Source organism: Benincasa hispida, chromosome 1 (genome assembly GCF_027475165.1).
Source record: "Benincasa hispida cultivar pf3 chromosome 1, pf3_genome.v1.1, whole genome shotgun sequence".
In the NCBI taxonomy this organism is placed as follows: Eukaryota; Viridiplantae; Streptophyta; class Magnoliopsida; order Cucurbitales; family Cucurbitaceae; genus Benincasa; species Benincasa hispida.
The window spans coordinates 93914958-93937594 of record NC_143478.1 but is presented as its reverse complement, the minus strand read 5'-3'; the positions used below and the strand labels follow the sequence as shown (position 1 = coordinate 93937594).

The 22637-nt window shown below is 37.2% G+C and overlaps 3 protein-coding genes across 3 annotated transcripts; 1 reads left to right on the top strand and 2 right to left on the bottom strand.

Annotated features, from left to right (window-relative positions):
* The first annotated feature begins 901 nt into the window (after nt 1–901).
* On the top strand, nt 902–3746 carry LOC120083293 (Pentatricopeptide repeat (PPR) superfamily protein). The gene has a single exon (XM_039038975.2). It carries the CDS (start codon nt 1029–1031, stop codon nt 3516–3518), a length of 2490 nt encoding a protein of 829 aa, XP_038894903.1. The 5' UTR covers nt 902–1028; the 3' UTR covers nt 3519–3746.
* A 699-nt stretch (nt 3747–4445) lies between these two features.
* On the bottom strand, nt 4446–6342 carry LOC120083298 (Pentatricopeptide repeat (PPR) superfamily protein). The gene has a single exon (XM_039038988.2). It carries the CDS (start codon nt 6340–6342, stop codon nt 4744–4746), a length of 1599 nt encoding a protein of 532 aa, XP_038894916.2. The 3' UTR covers nt 4446–4743.
* Nucleotides 6343–7411: 1069 nt separating this feature from the next.
* On the bottom strand, nt 7412–16880 carry LOC120070180 (uncharacterized). Its single transcript, XM_039022039.2, has 8 exons — nt 16525–16880; nt 15784–15896; nt 9195–9266; nt 9025–9060; nt 8486–8531; nt 8176–8263; nt 8013–8070; nt 7412–7711 (listed from the first exon to the last, which is right to left on the bottom strand). The coding sequence occupies exons 1-8, from the start codon at nt 16601–16603 to the stop codon at nt 7661–7663; spliced, it is 543 nt and encodes a 180-aa protein (XP_038877967.1). The 5' UTR covers nt 16604–16880; the 3' UTR covers nt 7412–7660.
* Nucleotides 16881–22637: the final 5757 nt, after the last annotated feature.

The window sequence follows — 22637 nt, the reverse complement described above, 5'->3', positions numbered from 1 at the left end:
ATGGGTCATTTTTACTATTTTCAAATTAAAATTGGTCTATTTCTTCTTCTTCTTCTTTTTCTTCTAAATTGAAATTAGACATTTTTGTCTCTTTCTTGGCACTTTTCTAAATAGCAAACATATATGTTTCATAATAATTAATATTTTTTTCTAAAAAAACATATATATATATGCATCATAATAATTAAAATACTAAAAGATACTAGCTATATACATACCAAGGATTTGATTTGGTTTTGATTGATTTTTTCAATCAAAAACCTATTCGAACCAATAGTTTTTGTTTTCTCTAAATACAAATCAAGATGTCCAATTTTATACTAAAAATCAAACCCTATTGGTAGATAGTTTGGTTTTTCGGTTTCTTGTTGCACTATTAAAAGTATAAATCTTGAAATCTATGAACAAAAGTAAAACAAAACTCAAATCTCAAGGTGAAATCGTAACATTTTGAAAACCTAGGGATTAAATTGAAAGCAAACTCAAAGCATAAACTAAAATTGTAACATTTTAAAACCTAAACACCAAATAAAAACTAAATCCAAAATCTAAGGATTAAAAAGTATTTTTTCCCCTAAATTAAATCTATAGACTCTCAATTTTAACTCTAACAAACTTCTTTAAAATGTCTAATAAAATTATAAATTTTCAATTTTATATCTAATAGATATTAAAAATATTAAAAATGTTTAAAAAAATAACAATTTTATAAAAAAAAAATGTTTTCTAGGCTTAACTGAAATTTATCTTTGTAATTTTGTAATATAGCAAAATATCACTATCTATCACATATAATCTATCAAACATTCTATGACGATCTATTTTAATATACTTTTACATAATTTATCCAATTTTCCAAATTTGAAACCCAGTAGTATATATATCAATTTAAAAAGGATTTCAAAAGTTCTTATCAGACAGTATAATCATCCATCGTCTCTTCCGCAGAAACTGCATTTTGTGCAGAGCGATCACCTTCAGTCTTCAGACCCATAAATCTAATCCTTCAAATCATCGATTCCTCTTACATGTCTAAAACCGTTCTCTCTCGTATCAAGCCCTTCCACAACTTCAAACCGGAATCATCTTCTTCTTGCTCCTTCCCTCTCAGATGCGACATCAAGAGGCTTGTTAATGATACCATTCAAATTCTCAAGTCCCACGAGAAGTGGGAACAATCCCTTCATACCCACTTCACTGAATCCGATATACCCGTCGTAGACGTTACCCATTTTGTTTTAGACCGAATTGATGATGTAGTACTGGGTTTGAAGTTCTTCGATTGGGCGTCAAAGAATTCCCCCTCCGGTTCACTAAATGGGAGTGCCTATTCTTCGCTGTTAAAACTTCTATCGAAGTTTAGAGTGTTTCCGGAGATTGAGTTCACACTCGAAGATATGAAAACTAAAGAAACCATCCCAACCCGTGAAGCGCTGAGTAATGTACTTTGCGCATATGCGGATGTTGGGTCGGTTGATAAAGCTCTTGAGGTCTATCATGGCGTCGTCAAGTTGCACAACAGTCTTCCAAGTATGTATGCTTGCAATTCTTTGCTTAATTTGCTCGTTAAACACCGTAGGCTCGAAACTGCACACCAACTGTATGATGAAATGGTTTCTAGAGATAATGGTGATGACATTTGTATGGATAATTATACTACTTGTATCATGGTGAGGGGCTTATGTTTGGAAGGTAGAATTGAGGATGGTAGGAAGCTGATTGAATCCAGATGGGGGAAAGGCTGTGTACCCAACATTGTGTTTTACAATACTCTCATTGATGGATATTGCAAGAAGGGTGAGGTTGAAAGTGCGTATAAACTTTTTAAGGAATTGAAGATGAAAGGATTTATACCTACTCTAGAAACTTTTGGTTCCCTGGTAAATGGTTTTTGCAAGGTGGGAATCTTTGAAGCTATTGATCTTCTTTTGGTGGAAATGAAAGAGAGGGGCTTGAGTGTTAACGTTCAGATTTATAATACCATTATTGATGCTCGATATAAGCTCGGTTACGACACTAAAGCAAAGGATACACTTAAAGAAATGACTGAGAATTGCTGTACACCAGATCTTGTGACTTATAATACTCTAATAAACTATTTATGTAGCAGGGGGGAGGTTAAGGAAGCTGAGAAGCTCTTGGAACAAACAATAAGGAGAGGATTGGCACCGGATAAGTTCGCTTATACTCCTCTTGTTCATGGCTACTATAAACAAGGGGAATATATTAGGGCCTCAGATTTGGTCATCGAGATGTCAACAAGAGGGCATGAAGTTGATAGGGTTTCATATGGAGCTATAATCCATGGACTTGTTGTTGCAGGCGAAGTCGATATTGCATTGACAATCCGGGACAGAATGATGGAACGAGGAGTCTTACCTGATGCCAATATCTACAATGTTTTGATGAATGGACTTTTCAAGAAAGGGAAGCTTTCCATGGCCAAGATGATGCTTACAGAGATGCTTGACCAACATATAGCACCCGATGCATTTATTTATGCTACTTTAGTGGATGGGTTCATTAGGCATGGCAACCTTGATGAGGCAATGAAAATCTTTCAACTCACTATTGAAAAGGGTATAGACCCTGGTGTTGTGGGATATAACGTCATGATCAAAGGTTTCTCTAAATTCGGGATGATGAACGATGCAATTTTATGCATTGATAGAATGAGGAGTGCACATCATGCTCCTGACGTATTTACTTTTTCCACCATAATTGATGGATACGTAAAACAACACGACATGTATGCTGTGCTGAAGGTCTTTGGATTGATGGTGAAGCAGAACTGCAAGCCTAATGTTATCACTTACACATCTTTGATCAATGGATATTGCCGAAAGGGAGAAATTAAGATGGCTGAAAAACATTTTAGCATGATGCAATCTCATGGGTTGGAGCCTAGTGTCGTCACATACAGTATACTTATACGAAGCTTTTGCAAAGAAGCTAAGCTCGGAAAAGCTGCATCATATTTTGAGCTAATGTTGATTAACAAATGCACTCCTAATGATGTTGTATTTCATTATCTAGTAAATGGGTTTATAAATACAAATGCTGCTGCAGTTTCAAGAGGACCAAATAATCTACATGATAATTCCAGATCGATGTTTGAGGACTTCTTTTTTAGAATGATTGGTGATGGATGGACGCGAAAGGCTGCAGCTTACAATTGTATTCTCATTTGCCTTTGTCAGCATAGAATGGTTAAAACTGCCTTACAATTGCGCGATAAAATGCTGTCTTTGGGACTTTGTCCTGATGCTGTTTCTTTTGTTGCGTTAATACATGGCATTTGCTTGGAAGGAAAATCAAAAGAATGGAGGAACATTATTTCTTGTGATTTGAATGAAGGAGAACTCCAAATTGCCTTGAAATACTCACTTGAACTAGATAAGTCTATAACTCAGGGAGGTATTTCTGAGGCTTCAGAAATTTTGCAGGCTATGATTAAGGGTTACGAGTCTCCTAATCAAGATTTGAACAATTTGAGGGAGCCACAAAGACAGATGTAAGACTGTAATCACAAAAAGATAGTTAGCCAGATGGCTCAATCTGGACAACTGAGGGAAATTTGAACTACTTTGTGCTAGCTTTATCTGTGGGTTGGGTTTCAGCAGCGATGTAGCTCAGATAGTTGGCCATTTTCACATCTTGGCTTATATATGTATATATATATTATGACAAACAGTCCGAAATTTTTTATTGATAGTATGAAATTACAAAAGGATAAATTGTCATGAGAGATAGTATTGCACTGTGTAGTAAGAGATGTAAGACTATAATCACAAAAAGATAGGGTGAGTTTACACCAAGTGAGAGCTGTATACAAAAGATGATAAAAAAAAAAAAGAGTAAAATTCATCTCTATCTTCAAAGATCCAACTGTTACGTTCATTTCAAATGAGCCATAAATAAGCTTTGATAATGAAGGTCCACAAGATCTCCCTTTTCTGCTTTGAAGGGGGCCAATAAGAAGCATATCATTGAGAGGGTCATTTAGGTACACCATAGTAGTTGAAGCACCGCAGGATTCTCTCCCAAAAGCCTAGAGTCTAGTGTGACCTTCTAAGAGGCTAGAAGCTCAAGCACTTCTGAGTTGTACATTGTACGTAAACTTTCTAAATTCGGGCTTATTTTGTTGGGTCATATCAGTTGCAAGACTGTTTCTAACATCTGGAACTCATATTGCAATGACTTAATTTTCATCTCCGGAGGATTTTTGAGTGAATGGAAGATATCTGATTGACTCTCATGACTGCTTTCCTGGGAGGTTGCTATCTGATCAAAATCCAGATAATAGAGTTTGGTAAGCTGGAAACAAAGGAGAATTTTGTGTAAACTGTTTTCCAATTGAGTTCCTGGATTTTCAAGCAAAAGTAGACTTGTTAGTCACTTCCTCTCTCCAAATTGGAACGTTCTTGGTAAAAGGCATGGAGAAATTATAAAACACATAATTATTCATTGTATTTTAAAAGGAGTATGGTGTAGAGTTCTGGATCTGCCCATACTCTCTTGGTGTTACCCCAGAAAGAGTGAAAAGATTTTTCTACTGACTGACCACTGTTTATATAAACGGCCAGTATATTAGCATAAAATTGTAGCAAGTCGAGAACACATAAAGTTGCTGTGTCCTTGCGAGAAACTGGATCATAAATAAATTACAAGAAGGCTGTATTTGGAAGATTGGTGCAACTTCTTCTTTTGTATACAAGATGCCTCTGGCTGACACTCTATTCTTCAGTCACTTTCAAACTCTGTATCTTCATTTCTTGACATGCGGTGAACCTCATGGCATTTGCCACCACTCATCACATTTGCCAGCTCTTGTATGGAACAAGAAGTGCTTCTTCTCATCTTATCACCAAGAATCTCAACGTGATCCTTGAAGCCTATCCCCAGAAGTCGGTTCCTCAACAACTCAACAGTAGAAATATATGGAGGTATTCCCTCATCAATCATCATTTCAAAGTACTTACATGCTTCTTCTAACTTCCATTTTTTCTTGCAGAAACCATGAATCATGACAGCATAAGTTGAAACAGAAGGGTAAAATCTTCTCTCTCCCATACTCTCCCACACTTCATTGGCTCTGTCAAATCTTCCCACCCTTACTAGCAATTTCAAAACCATATTGTAAGTATGTCTATCAGGAACACAATTGTCTCTATCCATTCTCTTTATCAAGTTAAGAGCACTATTGACCTCGCTATGATCACAATGATATGCTTGGATTGCATTGTAGGACCATGTATCTGGAGTAACTCCTTTCTCAATCATTTCATCCAAAAGTTGGTAGGCTTCTTCCACCTTTTGATCTTTACAAAGCTTCTTGATAACACAGTTATAAGTAAACACATTAGGTAAAAGGTTGTGTCTCTTCATTCTTTCTAGGACCCTATAAACCGTATGCAAATCATTCTCTTGACAACTTGAGCGGATGAAAATCGAATATGTACCAGCATCTGGGTCGACACCATTCGAACCCATCTCTTGAAACATCTTGTACGCTTCATCCCTTTTCCCAGCATTGCACAGAGCTTCCAAGAGACTATTGTAAGCAAGCACATCAATCAAACAACCTCGTTCCTGCATTTCATCAAACACCTTCTGAGCATTGTTTGAGTCACCCACATCGCCCCAACCCCTCGTCAAAATACTGTAAGTTTTCACACTCGGATTAAACCCACTCTTAATTTTATCGAAAAACTGTTGGGCGTGAGCCACATGTTTCCTCTTACATAGAATATACAAGAGCTGATCAAGATCATCAACACCAGGCCTCATCCCGAACTCCACCATTCGATTGAAGGCCCGAATAGCATCTTGAGGCAAGTCAGCCCTGCTATAAGCTCTGAAAACAAGCCAGAAGAGTTCCTGGGTGATCAAAGAGCACCGAGTCTCCCTTATTTCTGTAAGAAAATCCCACAAAATAGCGAATTGCCCACTGCTTCCCAAGATGTCAACGAGAATGCGATAGCTGTCAGCGCTGGGTTCAAAACCCGGAATTCTTTTAGCCCAGAGGAAGAACCTGTGGGCGGAGAATCCGATATTCTTGCACCTTTTGAGAACTTGCTCGACGAGGTCAGTGGATACATTGGAGGAGAAGGAGGAAAGGCTGAGGTCCAAGTCATGGTGAGGGCTTCTGCGATCGCTGAGGATGCGAGATATCTCACTGACGAGGAATGGAAGTGGTGAGTCTGATCCTGCGTGTGTCGCTGTAGCGGGAGAAGTGAATGGGCGTTGGTGAGCGAAAGGATTGGTTCTTAAGAGAAAGGAGAAGAGTGAAATGGAGATTTGGAATTTGGAGGAGAAGGCTCTAATGGCCATTGGGCCCATCACAGAGCTTGGTTGCAGAGAACTGTCGTCGGCATTCTTCCTTGAAATTTGGAAATTGGAGGAGAAGGCTCTTCAGCACCGGTGGAAGAGTCTTCTGATGCTGAAGGAAATGCTCAATGTAATCAAAGCGACGAGCTCCAGCAAGTCGACACGCAGTGTCTTGTCTTCAAAAGCAATTCGATTCTCAATCACAAGCCGATGGTAGAGCATGTTGTAATTTTTAGTTGAGGTATTATTGTTTATTAAATGTTTTAATTTTGCCTTTAAAAAATAATAATGTAATTTTTATTCTCAATCTATTTTTTTATAATTCATCCACTAATTTTAACCAAAAAAGCTTCTTAATCTCAATAAAACTTACCAATGCACAAATCTGAATAACTTGGTCAACCAAAATTAATGAATTTCAACTAAAATTTTAGTTCTAATGCTCTTTCTTTCTTTCTTTTTTCCTTTAATTTTATCCATTTCAATGGTTAAAATTGTAACACTTTTTAAAGTTTATATTAATATGAGTTGATTGAAAGTTTATGGTTAAAATTGATATAACTTGACAAAGTTTATTGGTCAAAATTGATTTTTTCCTATATATTATTTCTATTTGGTTTATTTTTAATATTCTATCTTTTATAGCCAATTCAATCTTCTAAGATACAAAACCAAAAAATATCATATCTACTTAGCTAGATGAATTTGATTAGTATTTGATTAATTTTCCATTAGATTAATGGTTGATTTTATTATTTTCATTAGTACAACAAATAGGAGTATTAATGTCAATTACCATTAAACTATACTCTCCATATTTTAACAATAGTTGATTTTATTGATTCAAATGGTTTCTATAAGCAAATTCATTCGATTAATATTATTTGAATTTGTTTATTTTTCACGAAAAGAAAATGACAGGAACCAGAATTCAGTCCCTGAATTCTTAATACAACAACCTGCTTGAACAAATCTGATTTCCCCATCTCAAGTAACCAAACACATCCTCCAAAATCCTTTGTAATTCTCATTCTAATTCTAGTTCTAGTTTCAATTCTGTCAAACAAAATCCAAGTGGTCATAGTTGGCAAGACGTGCTCATCAAATCAATAGAGAATGGTAAAAACCGAACCGAGTTTCCGATACAATTCTAGTCCTAGTTTTCCATGAGAAATACTCGATAATCAAATGTAGGGGTATCGTAAACAAAAACAGGACTAAGAGAGGTTAAAGGGCTAACAAAAGAAAAGTTGGAGGTCCAATATACAAAGGACAGTACTTTGGAAATCTTTCTGTATTACGTACTCTTCTTTGCTACTTTGGTTTGCTCTTAGTCCTTTGAAGTTATGACAAGAAGCCCCAACGCTCCGATGAGAATATACTGCAAACAAGAAACAAAATGAAAATTATTTCCAACTCTTATATTATACCAAACATATGCATGATCGTTGAAAATTTGTATCCAGTGAAGAACATCCCGTATATGTGAAAGAGTAAAGTTTTCAACCCATAAGCTTGAACCCAGGACCATTGGAGGGTAAATCCAAAGTCCAAACATTCATGCTCGGGCGCCTGGTGGCCAAAATGCCGAGTTTCAAAATTCTTTTCAAACATGGAAATGCATATGATCATGTGAAACCACAAAACTACTGGGAGGAAGTAGTCAGATATGATCTACAAACCTTGATAATCGGCTTCTCGGTCATAATAATAGTCACCCAGCCAACATAAGGTAAAAATCTGAAGAAGACAACACATGCATTAGCATAAATGTACCTACCTATCCCTACCCTTGAATGGCATCAATAAATGAATCCAATGAGACAACAAGTTTATAGTGCTCACCCAACAGCTCTTCCCATGATATGATGCCGCTGAAGCCAAAGCTGACCTTGAGCATACAAAAGCCTATCATCCCCATAGTTATTATCCCCTAATAGAAAATATAAGAAAGGGTGAGTACTTTAAGGTAACAGGAATTTATCAGATTTATGAAACTTTGAGCATGCATATTTGAAATTGTGAATCATAAAAGAATAAGGTCAGCTTCATACTTTTATTTTTCCTTATAAAAGGACAATGCATATGTTCAAAAGTTTGCATAATAGAGCATACTATAAACTACACTATTTATTCTAATTTTAAGAGCAGGCACCTTTGGTAAGAACATCAACTTCTCCTGTATCCGGTCGCTCATGAACCTGAGAAAACAATTAGATTATGGGTAAACAAAGCAGAGACTAGATTACTAATTAATAAGGTTTAACCAAATAAAAGGGCATACAGTTAATCCAAACAAAAGCTTGAAATAATGTCTGGCAGCAGGTATATGTTTACAGTTGAGATAAGAAAAAGAAAAGAAATATGAAATTTCACAGACAAGGATGCAAAGAACATAACATATGTTCCTTGTTACAAAGTTTAGTTTATTAATCTGCAAAGTGCCAGATGACTATTTGTTATTATTTTAACTTCTACACTTTTAGATAGAAATGTCATTCATATTCCCAATCGCCAAAAACTGTAGATAAATATAATAGAACATAATGCTATCCCAAATAACTAACATAAAATACTCGAATATACGTGCAACACATATCGTTGATTGATTAAATGTGAAGACAGGGTACTGAAAAATGATGACCAGTTCCGAATAGTACATAAGTGACAAGATCATCTTTAAAAGAGGCTTACCTTAATTACACGATGAACAATTGGAATTTCACGACCCTACAAATGATAAACAAGAGTATAATCTTTTCAGAAAAATGTTAGCAACAAAAGTGAAACAATAAGAAAATAAAATATACGCAGATTTCAAATATAATCACAAGAAGTATACCCCTTCAAAGCACTGCACTTACATCAACATTAAAAACAACAATCTCTCCTGCACGGATAGGATCCTTACTCATGTGTAAGAATAAGATATCCCCCTGCATCAGATATGAATGATGAAAGTTAGATAATGAAATCAAACTTTAACTGGTAAAGCTAAAATGCAGCCATGTTATAATAATCATTTCATCTTTTCATTTCACCAGAGATTAAACAACTGGTAGTTTAGAATAATAAGACAACTTGATAAACTTAAGGATGCCAAGGAGTCTTAAAAATGTTACAAAACCACCAAAGGATGACAGTGATAGACCCCCCATATTTAGAAAATATGAAAGGAGAATTAACAGAAAGAATAGGAAGGGGGTACAAATGTAAATGAGGGAGAGAATAAAAGTAGTTAGAGATGGGACCACTAGGGGAGGAGGAAGAAATCTGTTATTAATCTGTTATTTGAGGGTGACTGATTTAGTATAAAAATATGAGGTTGGGGGAGGGATGGATATCGGATTTTCATTCTAAGCTGTAAGGGGAGGAGGTCTCGGCTTCCTAGCTATTTTGAGCCAAAACAGTGAATACATAACCGAGTTTCAATCAATTTGGTATCAAAGTCGTTCGTTCTTGGGAAGGGTATGGTGAAGAAGATGGAAGCAAGATTATCAGCTGTGGAAGAACAACTCACCTTACTACAAGTAGGAATGGAAAATAGGATGGATCAGCGGTTTGGGGAGATGCAACAAATCACTGAGAGCATGATGACAGCAAAGATCGAAGCCTTGGGAGAAACTCTGGAGCAGAAAATGATCCGTGCACTGGAAGTATGGTCGAAGAAATCGGAAATACTCAAGGAAGGGGAATCAGGGTCATCGGAGAAAACGGTGACAGACAGAGGGAAACAGCCGGTGAGGGAGGATGTCGGCGAGAGAAGAGAAGCGTTGTTGTTCGACATGAAGTTGCCAAAACTGGAAATTCCGATATTCAAAGGGGAAATAGGAGAAGATCCAATGGGTTGGTTTCACAGAGTAGAAAGGTATTTCGTAGTTAATCGTTTATCGGAGAAGGATAAAATCGAAGCCGCGATTCTGTGTTTGGAAGGTGAAGCGTTAGAATGGCATCAATGAGAGGAAGAGAGAACACCAATGAATACCTGGGCAAAGTTTAAGGAGCAGCTCTTGCTGCGCTTCCTACCGGTCAAAGAAGATCGGAGAGCCCAGTTCCTTACTCTGAAGCAGGACGGCAGCGTTCGTGCATACCGGCGGCGATTCGAGCAGCTTTCGGGACCATTGAAGGACCTTTCAGACGAAACGTTGGAAAGTAAGTTTGTTAGTGGGCTGAAGAATGATATCCAAATCGAGATGAGAATGTTTAAGTTAATTGGGCTGAAGGAGAAAATGAGGATGGCCTAGATCATCGAAGACACGGAGGAAGCCCGAAGGAAGAAATGCGGCAAAGGCAGCCCAAATCCATCGAAGTCTACAGGGGCGTCTTCGAACTCGGGGCTCAATACAACCACGGGTCAACCCAACCCTACCCCGAACCAAAACACACAATCGATTGCCCAAACAGTTTCTCTCAACCCGACCCACGTGGGAGGTACATCTTCTAACTCAATCACACTAAAAGACGTAAATGGGAGATCATTCACGGCCGGTGCATTCAAATGGTTGTCCGACAGCGAAATGCAGAATCGGAGGGACAATGGGCTATGCTATCGATGTGAAGAAAAATATACGCCGGGGCACCGATGCAAAAGAAAGGAATTGAGTATCCTGTTGTACCACGATGAGGAAGAAGGAACAGACGAAGCAGAGAAAAAGTCAGGCAAAGTTGAAGCTCCAGCGACCACTACGCTGGAATCGATGGTGATGGAGACTACCGATCACGAGGCGGCAGAACTCTCCCTCAACTTGCTGGCGGGAATTGACTCGCCCCGAACAATTAAGGTTAGAGGAGCTATCGGGGACAGGGATGTGGTCGTTCTCATCGATAGCAGAGCATCCCACAATTTCATCGATAAAGAGCTAGTGTCGACCCTGAAATTACCACAGACGCCCACGACAAGCTACGGGATCATGTTGGGGACAAGAACTTCAGTGAGGACAACGGGTATCTGTAAAGGGGTAACTCTTAATCTCCCTAACCTCACTATTATCAATGACTTGTTCCCTTTACCTCTGGGCAGCGCTGATGTGGTGTTGGGAGTACAATGGCTAATGACTTTAGGACGGGTTGAGTGTGATTGGGGAACGTCGGAGATGGAGTTTCAAATCAAAGATTGGCGGGTGAACTTGAAGGGGGACCACAGTCTGATGAAAGCCCAAATCTCGCTGAAATCGATGATGAAACTGGTCAGAGAAGAGGGCCAAGTTATATTACTCGAGTTGAATTCTCTTTTGAGCACTGAGAGGGAGGACGGAGGCCGATTGAAGGAAGAACACCGAGCAGAAATCCAAGAAATTCTAAGAAAGTACCAATCAATCTTTCAATCAGTAGAGGGACTACATCCAATGCGACACCATGAGCATCATATTGAGCTCAAGTCGGGGGCAGGACCGGTGAATGTCAGGCTGTATAGGTATCTATTGAAATAGAAGAAAAGAAGACGACACAAGGAGTTTACGTGGAAAACCCTAATTCAGGAAAGAAAAACCACGGTAAAAAATGACTTATTATTTAATGTCATACGTACAATAGACCCAACCTCAGATATAAATAGAATGAGGTGAAACCCTAATTTAGCAAATATAGCATAAATTACAAAAATGCCCTTAGGGCTAATTCAACGTATTTCAACACTCCCCCTCAAGTTGAGGCATAGATATCGGCAAGACCCAACTTGCTAATACAAGCTTCAAACGTCTATCTCAATAACCCTTTTGTAAAAACATCTGCAATCTGTTGGACTGAAGGTACATAGGGAATATAAATAGCTCTACGGTCTAACTTTTCTTTAATAAAGTGCCTGTCAATTTCCACATGTTTGGTTCTATCATGTTGCACGGGATTATTCGCAATACTGATGGCAGTCTTATTATCACAATACAGCTTCATGGGCCCCAGACTACTCTCGTGAAGATCAGATAAAACTTTCTGCAACCAGATTTCTTCACACACTCCTAGATTCATAGCTCTATACTCTGCCTCAACACTACTTCTAGCCACTACACCCTGTTTTTTACTCTGCCAAGTTACCAAATTTCCCCATACAAAGGTACAGTACCCTGAGGTTGACCTTCTATCAGTCACAGATCCGGCCCAATCTGAGTCAGTATATGCCTCGATGCTTAGTGTGATGTTTCCTGAACACCAAGCCCTTCTCAAGGGTGGACTTCAGGTATCTCAAAATTCGAGTCACAGCTTCCATGTGCTCCTCATATGGACTCTGCATGAACTGACTTACTACATTCACAGCATAGGAGATGTCGGGCCTAGTATGAGACAAGTAAATCATTTTTCCTACTAAGCGTTGATACCTCTCCTTATTCACAGGAACTCCATCCGAAATACTTTTCAGTTTGCTATTGACCTCAATAGGAGTGTCAATAGGTTTGCATCCAGTCATTCCTGTTTCCTTTAACAAGTCCAGAGTGTACTTCCGCTGAGATACAGATATTCCTGCTTTTGATCTTGCCACTTCCATCCCTAGAAAACACCTTAAACTACCAAAATCCTTGATTTCAAATTCATCTGCCATCCTTTGTTTTAGCTTAGCAATTTCTGCCGTGTCATCCCCTGATAGGATGATGTCATCAACATACACTACCAACACAGTAATCTTTCCTAAGGGTGATTTTTTGGTAAACAAGGTATGATCAGAATGCCCCTGAACAAACCCTTGGGACTTAACAAACACGGTGAACCTGTCAAACCATACCCTAGGGGACTGCTTCAACCCATATAAAGACTTCCTGAGTTTGCAAACATGATTCCCAAACTTAGCTTCGAAACCTGCTCATATAAACTTCCTCTTTCAACTCACCATTTAGGAAGGCGTTCTTTACATCTAGTTAATGTAGGGGCCAATCTTTATTTACGGCGACAGCCAGAAGAACACGAATCGTGTTTAACTTAGCCACTGGGGAAAAAGTTTCCGAATAATCAATCCCATACGTCTGAGTGAACCCTTTAGCAACTAATCTGGCTTTATACCTCTCGAGTGTTCCGTCAGACTTATACTTCACTGTGAACACCCATTTGCAACTAATTGTTTTGTGACCTCTAGGGAGAGCTACTAACTCCCAAGTCTTATTTGCCTCAAGAGCTCTCATTTCCTCCATTACTGCTACTTTCCACTCGGGAACTTCCATGGCCGCATGTACACTGGTAGGTATTGCTAGAGCATCCAGCTGAGTAGTAAAAGCCTTAAAACCAGGAGATAAGTTACTATAGGTCAAAAAACTATGCAAAGGGTATTTTGTACATGACCTGGTTCCCTTTCTCAAAGCAATTGGCATATCCATAGTGGTATCATAATTGTCAGTTTTCTTCTGTCCCTCTTCAATATTAGACTTTTGAGACAATTCTGCAACTTCTTGAGGATCTTTCAGCACCTCATTACCTCCTAAAGTTTCAACCTTCTCTGAGCTCATTTCATCATTTTCTATGTTCCCAGACTTTTCTTCAAGACTCCTCTAAAATAACGGGATCTTGAACCTAAGCTGGTTCTGACGCTTGGACACTTTCTGATGGAACACCAGAGGTTTCCTGAATTTCCTTTCTGAGATTCTTCCTATAGTATGTTATGCAGGGCACTTGTCTAGTAGGAAGAACCGACACGGGAACAACAGGAGCAGAGTTAGGTTCAAGACTAGGTAGACTGGGAACAACAGAAGCAGAGTTAGGTTCAAGACTAGGTAGACTAGGTCCAGGAACATTGGGGCTAGGCTCAGGTTCAGGAATATTAGGACTAGGCTCAAGATTGAGGCTAATGGGTACGGAGTACGTGGAACTGTTAGTCTCTTCATTCGTGATCTCCCCCTGAAGATGACTAACGGGAAAGAACAGTTTATCTTCAAGGAACGTGACATCCATAGTGACAAAATATTTTCTGGAAGATGGATGAAAGCATTTATAGCATCGCTGATGAAGGGGATACCCGACAAACACATATTTTGTAGCTCATGGAGCAAACTTAGTCCGGTGTGGACCATGAGTATGAACAAAGGCTATACACCCAAACACACGAAGATGAACCTCAGGAATAAGACGGGTAGACTGATAGGACTCTTTGAAGCACTCAAGAGGGGTTTGAAACTTTAGAACTCGTGAAGGCATTCTATTAATTAGATGAGTTGCGGTAAGAACCACATCTCCCCACAGGTACGAAGGAAGAGACGCTAGAATTATCAAGGAACGAGCAACTTCAATGAGATGGCAATTTTTCCGTTCAACAACCCATTTTGTTGTGGAGTATATGCACACGAGTTTTGATGGATGATCCCTTTTGACACTAGGAATTCCTGGAAGGTGTGGTTGACAAACTCACGACCATTGTCACTCCGAAGAATGGCAATCTTTGTGTTGAATTGTGTTAATACAGTGGTATAGAACTGTTTGAAGGTAGATAAAACCTCGGACTTATCAGCAAGGAGATATACCCATGTAAGTCGGGTATGGTCATCAATGAAAGTTACAAACCACCGTTTACCAGACAGGGTAAAGACGCTTGAGGGACCCCAAACATCAATGTGGACTAGATGAAAAGGCTGGGTAGGTTTTTAGGGCTGAGAAACAAACGACACGCGGGGTTGTTTAGCACGTATACAGACATCACAAGATAATGAAGAAACATTCACATTATGGAATAAATGAGGAAATAAATATCGCATATATTGAAAACTAGGATGTCCAAGACGAAAATGCCACAATAAATAATTTATTTCAGACATAGTAAACGAAGATAAAAGACTAGCCCTAAACAAGCTTCTGGAGGAAGCATCTACAGAAAGGAAATATAGGCCTCTGTCATATTGGGCAGTGCCAATCGTCTTCCCCATATTTAGAAAATATGAAAGGAGAATTAACAAAGAGAATAGGAAAGGGGGTACAAATGCAAATGAGGGAGAGAATAAAAGTAGTTAGAGATGGGACCACTAGGGGAGGAGGAAGAAATCTGTTATTAATATGTTATTTGAGGGTGACTGATTTAGTATAAAAATATGAGGTAGGGGGAGGGATGGATATCAAATTTTTATCTTAGAATTAAGCTTGTAAGCTGTAAGGGGAGGAGGTCTCGACTTCCTAGGCTATTTTGAGCCGAAACAGTGAATACATAACCGAGTGTCTCAGATAGGTAGACATGTAAGCATCACCCTTTTAGAATCAATATTACACTGTGCAAAAATGATAGGCCGATGAGCTAACATAACCATATTAAAATCAAAATTACAGCACACTTGTCTGAATCATTGTCAAACTACCCCAAGAAGCAAATCCTTAGAATTCAATACTTAGAAATAAGAGAATTAAATGTTTAGTAAACCATAATTAAAAATAAAATTTACAAGGAAAATAAATCTCAATGGACAAACATATTCAGAAGTTATTTCAATGGAGAAACCAAAAGATGTTCCATGAGCAAACTTATAAAATCCGTCACAGCTATCATCATCTTACCCTCTTAAATCCAGGTTCCATGCTCCCAGAAAGAACAACAACAACAGGAGACTCGCTACCAGTAATGCACATCAATGCCTTCCATATTATAAGGGCAGATGTTACAATCATGCCTGAAAAAACAATTACAGAACTACTCATCTTCAACCCATAAATTTAAAGAAGAATATCTTTCATATAAAAAGTTAGTTAATGTAAACTCAGACTGGTTGAAACATGTGTTTATTTGGTATCAGGAACCCATGTATTCTCATAATATTCCTTCATGTGAAAAATCAACTTACAGAGACTAGCACAAACCAAAAGCGAATGAATTTAAAGCAACCATTAATCTCCCAAGACAAATGAACTCCTTCAACAAGATCTTTAATCGTACAATCGAAAAATAAACTCATATACGTGAAAATGACAACAATTCGCTTTCGCTATTTCTTTCAGGAAAACAAAATTCGAAAACCAAATTGGACCAGAACAACTAAAAATCTGTTAATTGATATCACGAATTAGCAGACAAACTAAAACCCTCGTCGATCCAATTTTAAAAATTGCACATGAATTGCAGAGAAACCCAGCTAGGTGTGATTTGTGAAACTCTTGTTCTTTGAAGATCCAAGCGCCAAAAGCAACCAACATTTCAAATTTCAATCACAGCCCACTATATAATTTCTCCCTAGAAGAACCGAGATCCGTAGAACAACCGCGAAAGCTCGTACTAGAGAGAGAGAGAGAGCGCGCGCTAACCGAGACTGACGGCCTGGGAAAGGACCTGACGAATCTGAAGGGATTTGATGGAATCCATGGTTTCTCCGATCCACCCCATTGGGCACTTCCTCTGTTTGCTCGAAATTCTCCTTCCGGTTTCGGTTTTTACTTCAAAATCTCTCCGCCGATCTTCGAGAAGACAACCCCGACCGAAATAAGGAGACTCGTTTTCTTGCAGCGTCAAATTTCTTGATTATATTATACTAATTCAAGGCTAAACTATTAAAAAGTATCCAAAAGCTCTTTCATTTGTTTAGCCCAAGAGTTTGTAAATTTGGAGTTGTGAACTCCCATTTTTTGTTTGGAGTTAAGTAGTTCCAGTAGTTTGTAGGGTCTATTACTAAATAATATCTTATCAACGTTTTACATTATAGTTCCAGTAGTTTGTAGGGTCTATTACTAAATAATATCTTATCAATGCTTTACATTGTAGGTTTAAAGTAGTTCACAATCCTCTCGATTTCACGACTTTGTATGGAGGAAGTGGAATCGTGTACTTCACTCTTTGTTTGGTCCAAAAAACTGATCGACTATACAACTAAAAAAACATGATTAGGAATTACCTTTTTATTCTTAAGTTTTGAAGAATAAGTGTGTTTGGTCCATGAGTTTTCAAAATTGATGTTTTACCACCTTAGTTTTTAAAAAATAGGTTTAAAAAGTACTTAAAGGCATTTTTTTTAATTTAAAAAAGAATTATATATTATTTACAATTAAAAATATTTTTTTAAAATAATTTTAGAGTAGAGATAATCTTTAGTAATTATTCTTCTAATTTAAAAATGACATAATTATTCAAGATCATAATAAAAAAAATGTTTGAGGATCCTTTTAAACCTATTTTAAAAACTTAAAGACTTAGAATCACTTACTCTTAAAAACTTGAAGAATACATTTTGAAAAACTAGAAATCAAACACATCTATTTATCAAAACTCAGGTAAGATTGGCAAAAATCCCCAGTTTGACTAGGGATGGGGTCAAACCAGGGATTCTAACCAGGTCCCTGGTCGGGGAAGGGGAGGGTATCCCCGCCCCGTCCCGTCCCCAATTAAATTTTTTATTTTTTTAATATATATATATATATATTAAAAAAAAGGGAGGGGGATGGGTCTCCATGGGGACCCATTTTCTGACAGGGAATCCCTGTTCCCGTCCCCGCCTTCAATTGGCAGGAATGGGGCCGGGGATAGGGGAAATACCCTCGTGGGGACGGGAATGAGGAGTCCTCCCGCCCCGACCCCGTTGCCAACCCTAAACTCAGGGACTTAGAAGCTAATTTTTCCAAACATCAATTTGTTGTATTGTTAACTTCTTGCATCGTGGGACCAATACTTTATAACTCTTCAAATTCACAACTTCACTTCTTACCACAAATACCTCACACAAAATTGTAATAGTACTATTACTTTTTTTTATACATGTAAAAGTTTATGTCTAGATAGCTACTTAAAATCCTATTATCTTTTTTTTTTTTTTTATAGAGCTTTGTGCCTAAAGTCATGATGATGTGGAAAGCAATGTCAAATAAAATGCGGGTGCTACAATTAACAACTCCACTGGAGAATAAAAGCCTCGGATCTATGATTTTTTACATCTCAATCGCTTAACTTGAAAATGAACTAGCATTTTCATTGTTTTTGTTTCCTTTATTCAAGATAGAATAAGCACACACCATGACACCACGCTTCATTACGCCTAAGCATTACATATATTTGCCTCTTGGATATATGATCTCAAAATGGAAAAATACTGGAGTAGAAATTAATTTGAGTCTTGGACGAATAGGACTTAGAATAGTGTGTTGTTAGAATGAAAATTTAACACATACACCATCGCACTATTGCGATTAACCATTCACTTGTTCTTGTTAATATCCTAATTTGTATCACTTGTATCCAAAATTTCAATAGATCTTTATTGAAGGGTAATTTAACAGTCAAGAACTCAAGGGTAATATTAATTTGTGAAAGAATACAACTTTTTTGAAAAATTGACATTTCTAAAATTGATCCATAACTTAGTATATTTGAAATTTATTTGACAAAATTTATTGAACTTAAATTATTAGTGAAATCACAAAGGAGGAATGAATGCAGTTGTCACTTGGCGGTAAGGTTGGCAAAAATTCTCGCGGATCAGGTTTCTACGAGTACCTGCCCGATCGGGGTGGGGAGTCTCTAGTTTGACCAGGGATGGGGTCGAACTGGGGACCCGTTAGGACGGGCGCGAGGATGGAAAGGGTATTCCTGCTCCGTCCCTAACCTCGACTCCGACCCGAATAATTGTTTTAATATATATATATATATAAACAATAACTTAAGCTACTATTTTTGGTTTTTTACTTTTTTTTTTAATTTCATAATACAATTAACTTTAACTTTTATTAAATTTTAAAATAAAAAGATGTTAAAATATTTTTAATTATTAATTTAAATAAATAAAACAATAATAATACCAACTTGTTACCTAAAAAGTATAATATTTCAATGTAAATATAAAAATGTATTGATTCTAAATAAAAATAATTAAAATAAAAAATAAAATATGAAAAATTTTTCCCCGCGGGGACCTAAACCCCAAACGGGGATTCCTCGATCTCGACTCTGATTCCTCAAAAGGGAAAATGGGGCGGGGAAGGGGATTAGAAATCCCTACGGGGATGGAGATGGAGATGAGGAGTGCATCTCTGGCCCTGCCCCACCCTGTTACCAACCCTACTTGGCGACCATTTGCAAAAAAGATAAAGAAGAGTCAACAAAGTGAGTTGACTCAGTTTTCACTTAGGGTGTGTTTGGGGCAAGTACTATCCTAAGACTATAATAACCATCTCTTGCTCTAATAAATACTATCTTGTATTCTCCAACTAAATACCGTCAAAACTATTTCAAAACCCCTATTTGCTATAGTAGTATTTACTATTTTCCATAATTTTTACTATTTTACATTCATCATTTTTTTTTATTTGATATGGTGTTTACTATGACACTTCTCAATCTAAAATAGTTTACACCTCAAATACATACTATCATAACATAAACTAAAATAATCTACACCCTAAAAACAAATTATTGTAACCCAACTATAATAATCTAGGACTATAATAACCAACTTTTTGCCTCAAACGCCCCCTTAGTGTCTTTTTTTTTTCTTTCTTCTTAATACAAAAATCATTGAAATAAGAGATCAAATCTTCAACTTCAAGGAAGAGATCAGTATATGACAATTATAATAACTTGTGTGATTGAATACAAATGTTTGGACTTTGAAATTAGTTGAATATAAATTATATTTGATAAATATGGACTTAACTCAAGTTGCCATGGTTGAGATTTTTTAAAACTAAAAAAATAATTTAATATAGTCATGCTAGAATGATCAATCTAACCTAGGTGAGTCAAAGAATCACTAAGTGGATCTTTTTTTCTCTTTAAGGAGGTGGATCATAGTTCAATTAAATGTGATAGCAAAAATTCATTACAAAAGTCACGATGTACACATAACTTTATTGGTTGAGAGGAGGCTAAATGTATTTTAACTAGGACAGAGATTAAAAGAAAGGACATAACTAAAACCAAAGTGAAAAACCAAATTCGGTGAAATGAATAAGCCACATACTTTAGGTTATGAGCTTATATAGTTGACATTTGAAATAGATTCAATTGTACACAAGGGATAAAAATAACATACCAAGTATCACCATTGAACTTTGTAAAAACTAGTCATACTTTACTAGTGACGTCACTAGTAGTACACATTCGACAACAATTGATCTATCATGGTATTATCTATGCCCATTTGCATGCTAATATTATTACTGTCCATTGTCCTGAGTTACAACCTCTTATCAAATATGTTTAACTAATAACTACTTGTCAAGCAAAGTGAGAATTTAGCAATGTGATTCTATGAACAACTTACTTGTCAACTCTCATTGTCGTCTCTACTCACTAGGAAAAGTCTGTCCAGTTGGTTATGGCAGTTACCAGAGTTCAGATCTCATTCTTCAAATTGTTCTCAAATCACTTACATCTATCTTTCTCTTCAGTAATAATAGTGGAAGCATACTGAGATAGCTCAGTATATTTCTGCTTATGTTCTGCAACGGACATCTATCCTTGGACCAGTTTTTCTTTGTCTCAAGAAATGAACAGAGGTAGTACTTGTCTTCAAAGGCCCTCTTGAATTCTTCCCATGTCATAGCCTCAATATCACTCCTCCTAGAGTCTAAGACTTTCCACCACTTCTCTGCTCTTTTCTAGAGCATAAATACCACTAACTCAACCTTTTGGTTTCGAGACACCTCATCACATGGAAGCATTTCTCAATTAAATCCAACCAAACTTTGACATTTTCCAAGTCTTTCGTACCCTCAAACGTCATTGCACCTAGTGCTTTCATCCTTTTTATTCCATATTTCTTCTCTGGATCCACTTGTACGGATCTCACACTAGCTGCTAATCTCTGTGCTATCCCAACAAAGACCATGTTCTCCATGTTAAGGTCAACTCTATCCTGAGGGATACTAGACTCTCCCTTAGATGTGCTTTCCCATGCTACTGGATCTCTAGTAGGGTCACAGTCCCCATGTACTTCCCGTTCTCTGATAGGATCTTGATCTCCTTGTACTACAAGATCTTTGGTAGGGTCACGATCCTTGTCTGTCATCTGCTTACTCACTCTGCCATTTCTTTAAGGCATCCTTCCTATAATAGTTTACAATCATTAAGTACATTACAATATTGACATGCTCCTAGTCTAATGCATGATCCTATTTTCCCAAAATCTTATGCTCTGATACCAACTTGCCACACTCCCTCCCAGACTACCTTCTTAATCTAAAAAGAGGTGTGAAGACAGTAGATGTCAACCCTCTTATAACACTCATTGCCCAATCGACTTCTGAAACCTGTCTCCTTTGTACCTGTTATACTTGATAGACAGTTAATATTCACATGTATAACTTCTGTTCACATATCTTCATCTAGACATACAGACATGCAAATTCTATTATCACGCAGAAACACTTCCAACCTTATATATAGAATCAAATAACTTTACATAGGTTTATACTACATCAGTGTCATCTAAGGTTCTATCCTTTGCCCCTAATATGTATATGATAGTCTCAATACTTAAAAAAAAATATGATGGATCACCGCTTCTATTTCGCTGGGATCTTTGAATTTTGTGGTAGACTGACAAATCGGTTAGGCTCTAGGGAATTGGTCGCTACCTAGGGAAAGTGAAAACATTTGAAAATTGTGAGTTAAAAATACCCAATGAGTGACTTTCTTTTTAAAATATACTTACATAATGAACATGATATGAAAACATAGTTTGCTGAATAAAGCATGTATCTCTATATCTCAGTGTTAAGCAATAGTTCTAATTTCATAAAAGAATATAACATCTTTGTGAATATTTCTAAAACCTCGAAAATCTCATAAATCGTTAATTTGTTTGAAAAAAAAACCATCATCCTTCTTACCTTAGTTGAGGGAGGGCCCTTTCGATTGATTACTCAACGTCGATTACCTTAGTTGATGTAGAGTAATCTCAATACAATCAGTGTTGATGATACTGATCGTACGTGCACGTGAATATGCCTCAAAGGCTAGTAATAGTATGTCTACTTTGGATAGGTCATCTCCTTAGGTATCAGGGGACCCAGATACCTTCATCTCCTCTAGTATTTGGTTTTCTCAATGAAAACATCATAAAACATGATTTTAGGCTAAAAGCTTGGTATTCTAAACATTAAAGCATTCCATTAAAACCATATCATAGAAATAGTAAGTCATAAGAAATAATTCATCTTAAGGAATGCTCATCAATGCATGGTTTCAATTAATAAAACTCAAGTATGCTTTATAAAATTCTTCTTAAAATTTATCATTTTTTGGGCTTAAAACATGCTTTGAAATTAGAAAAGTATACTTAAACTTTTGGCTCAACCTATTGAAATGATGGAAATCCTCATGTCCGAATTTCTTCAACTGATATCAGATCCAGCTTATTATGATATTCCAAATTTCACTTCTGTTTTGAATTTCTTTTATAGTCGTGGTAGGTTTTCTGCATTTGCGTTTA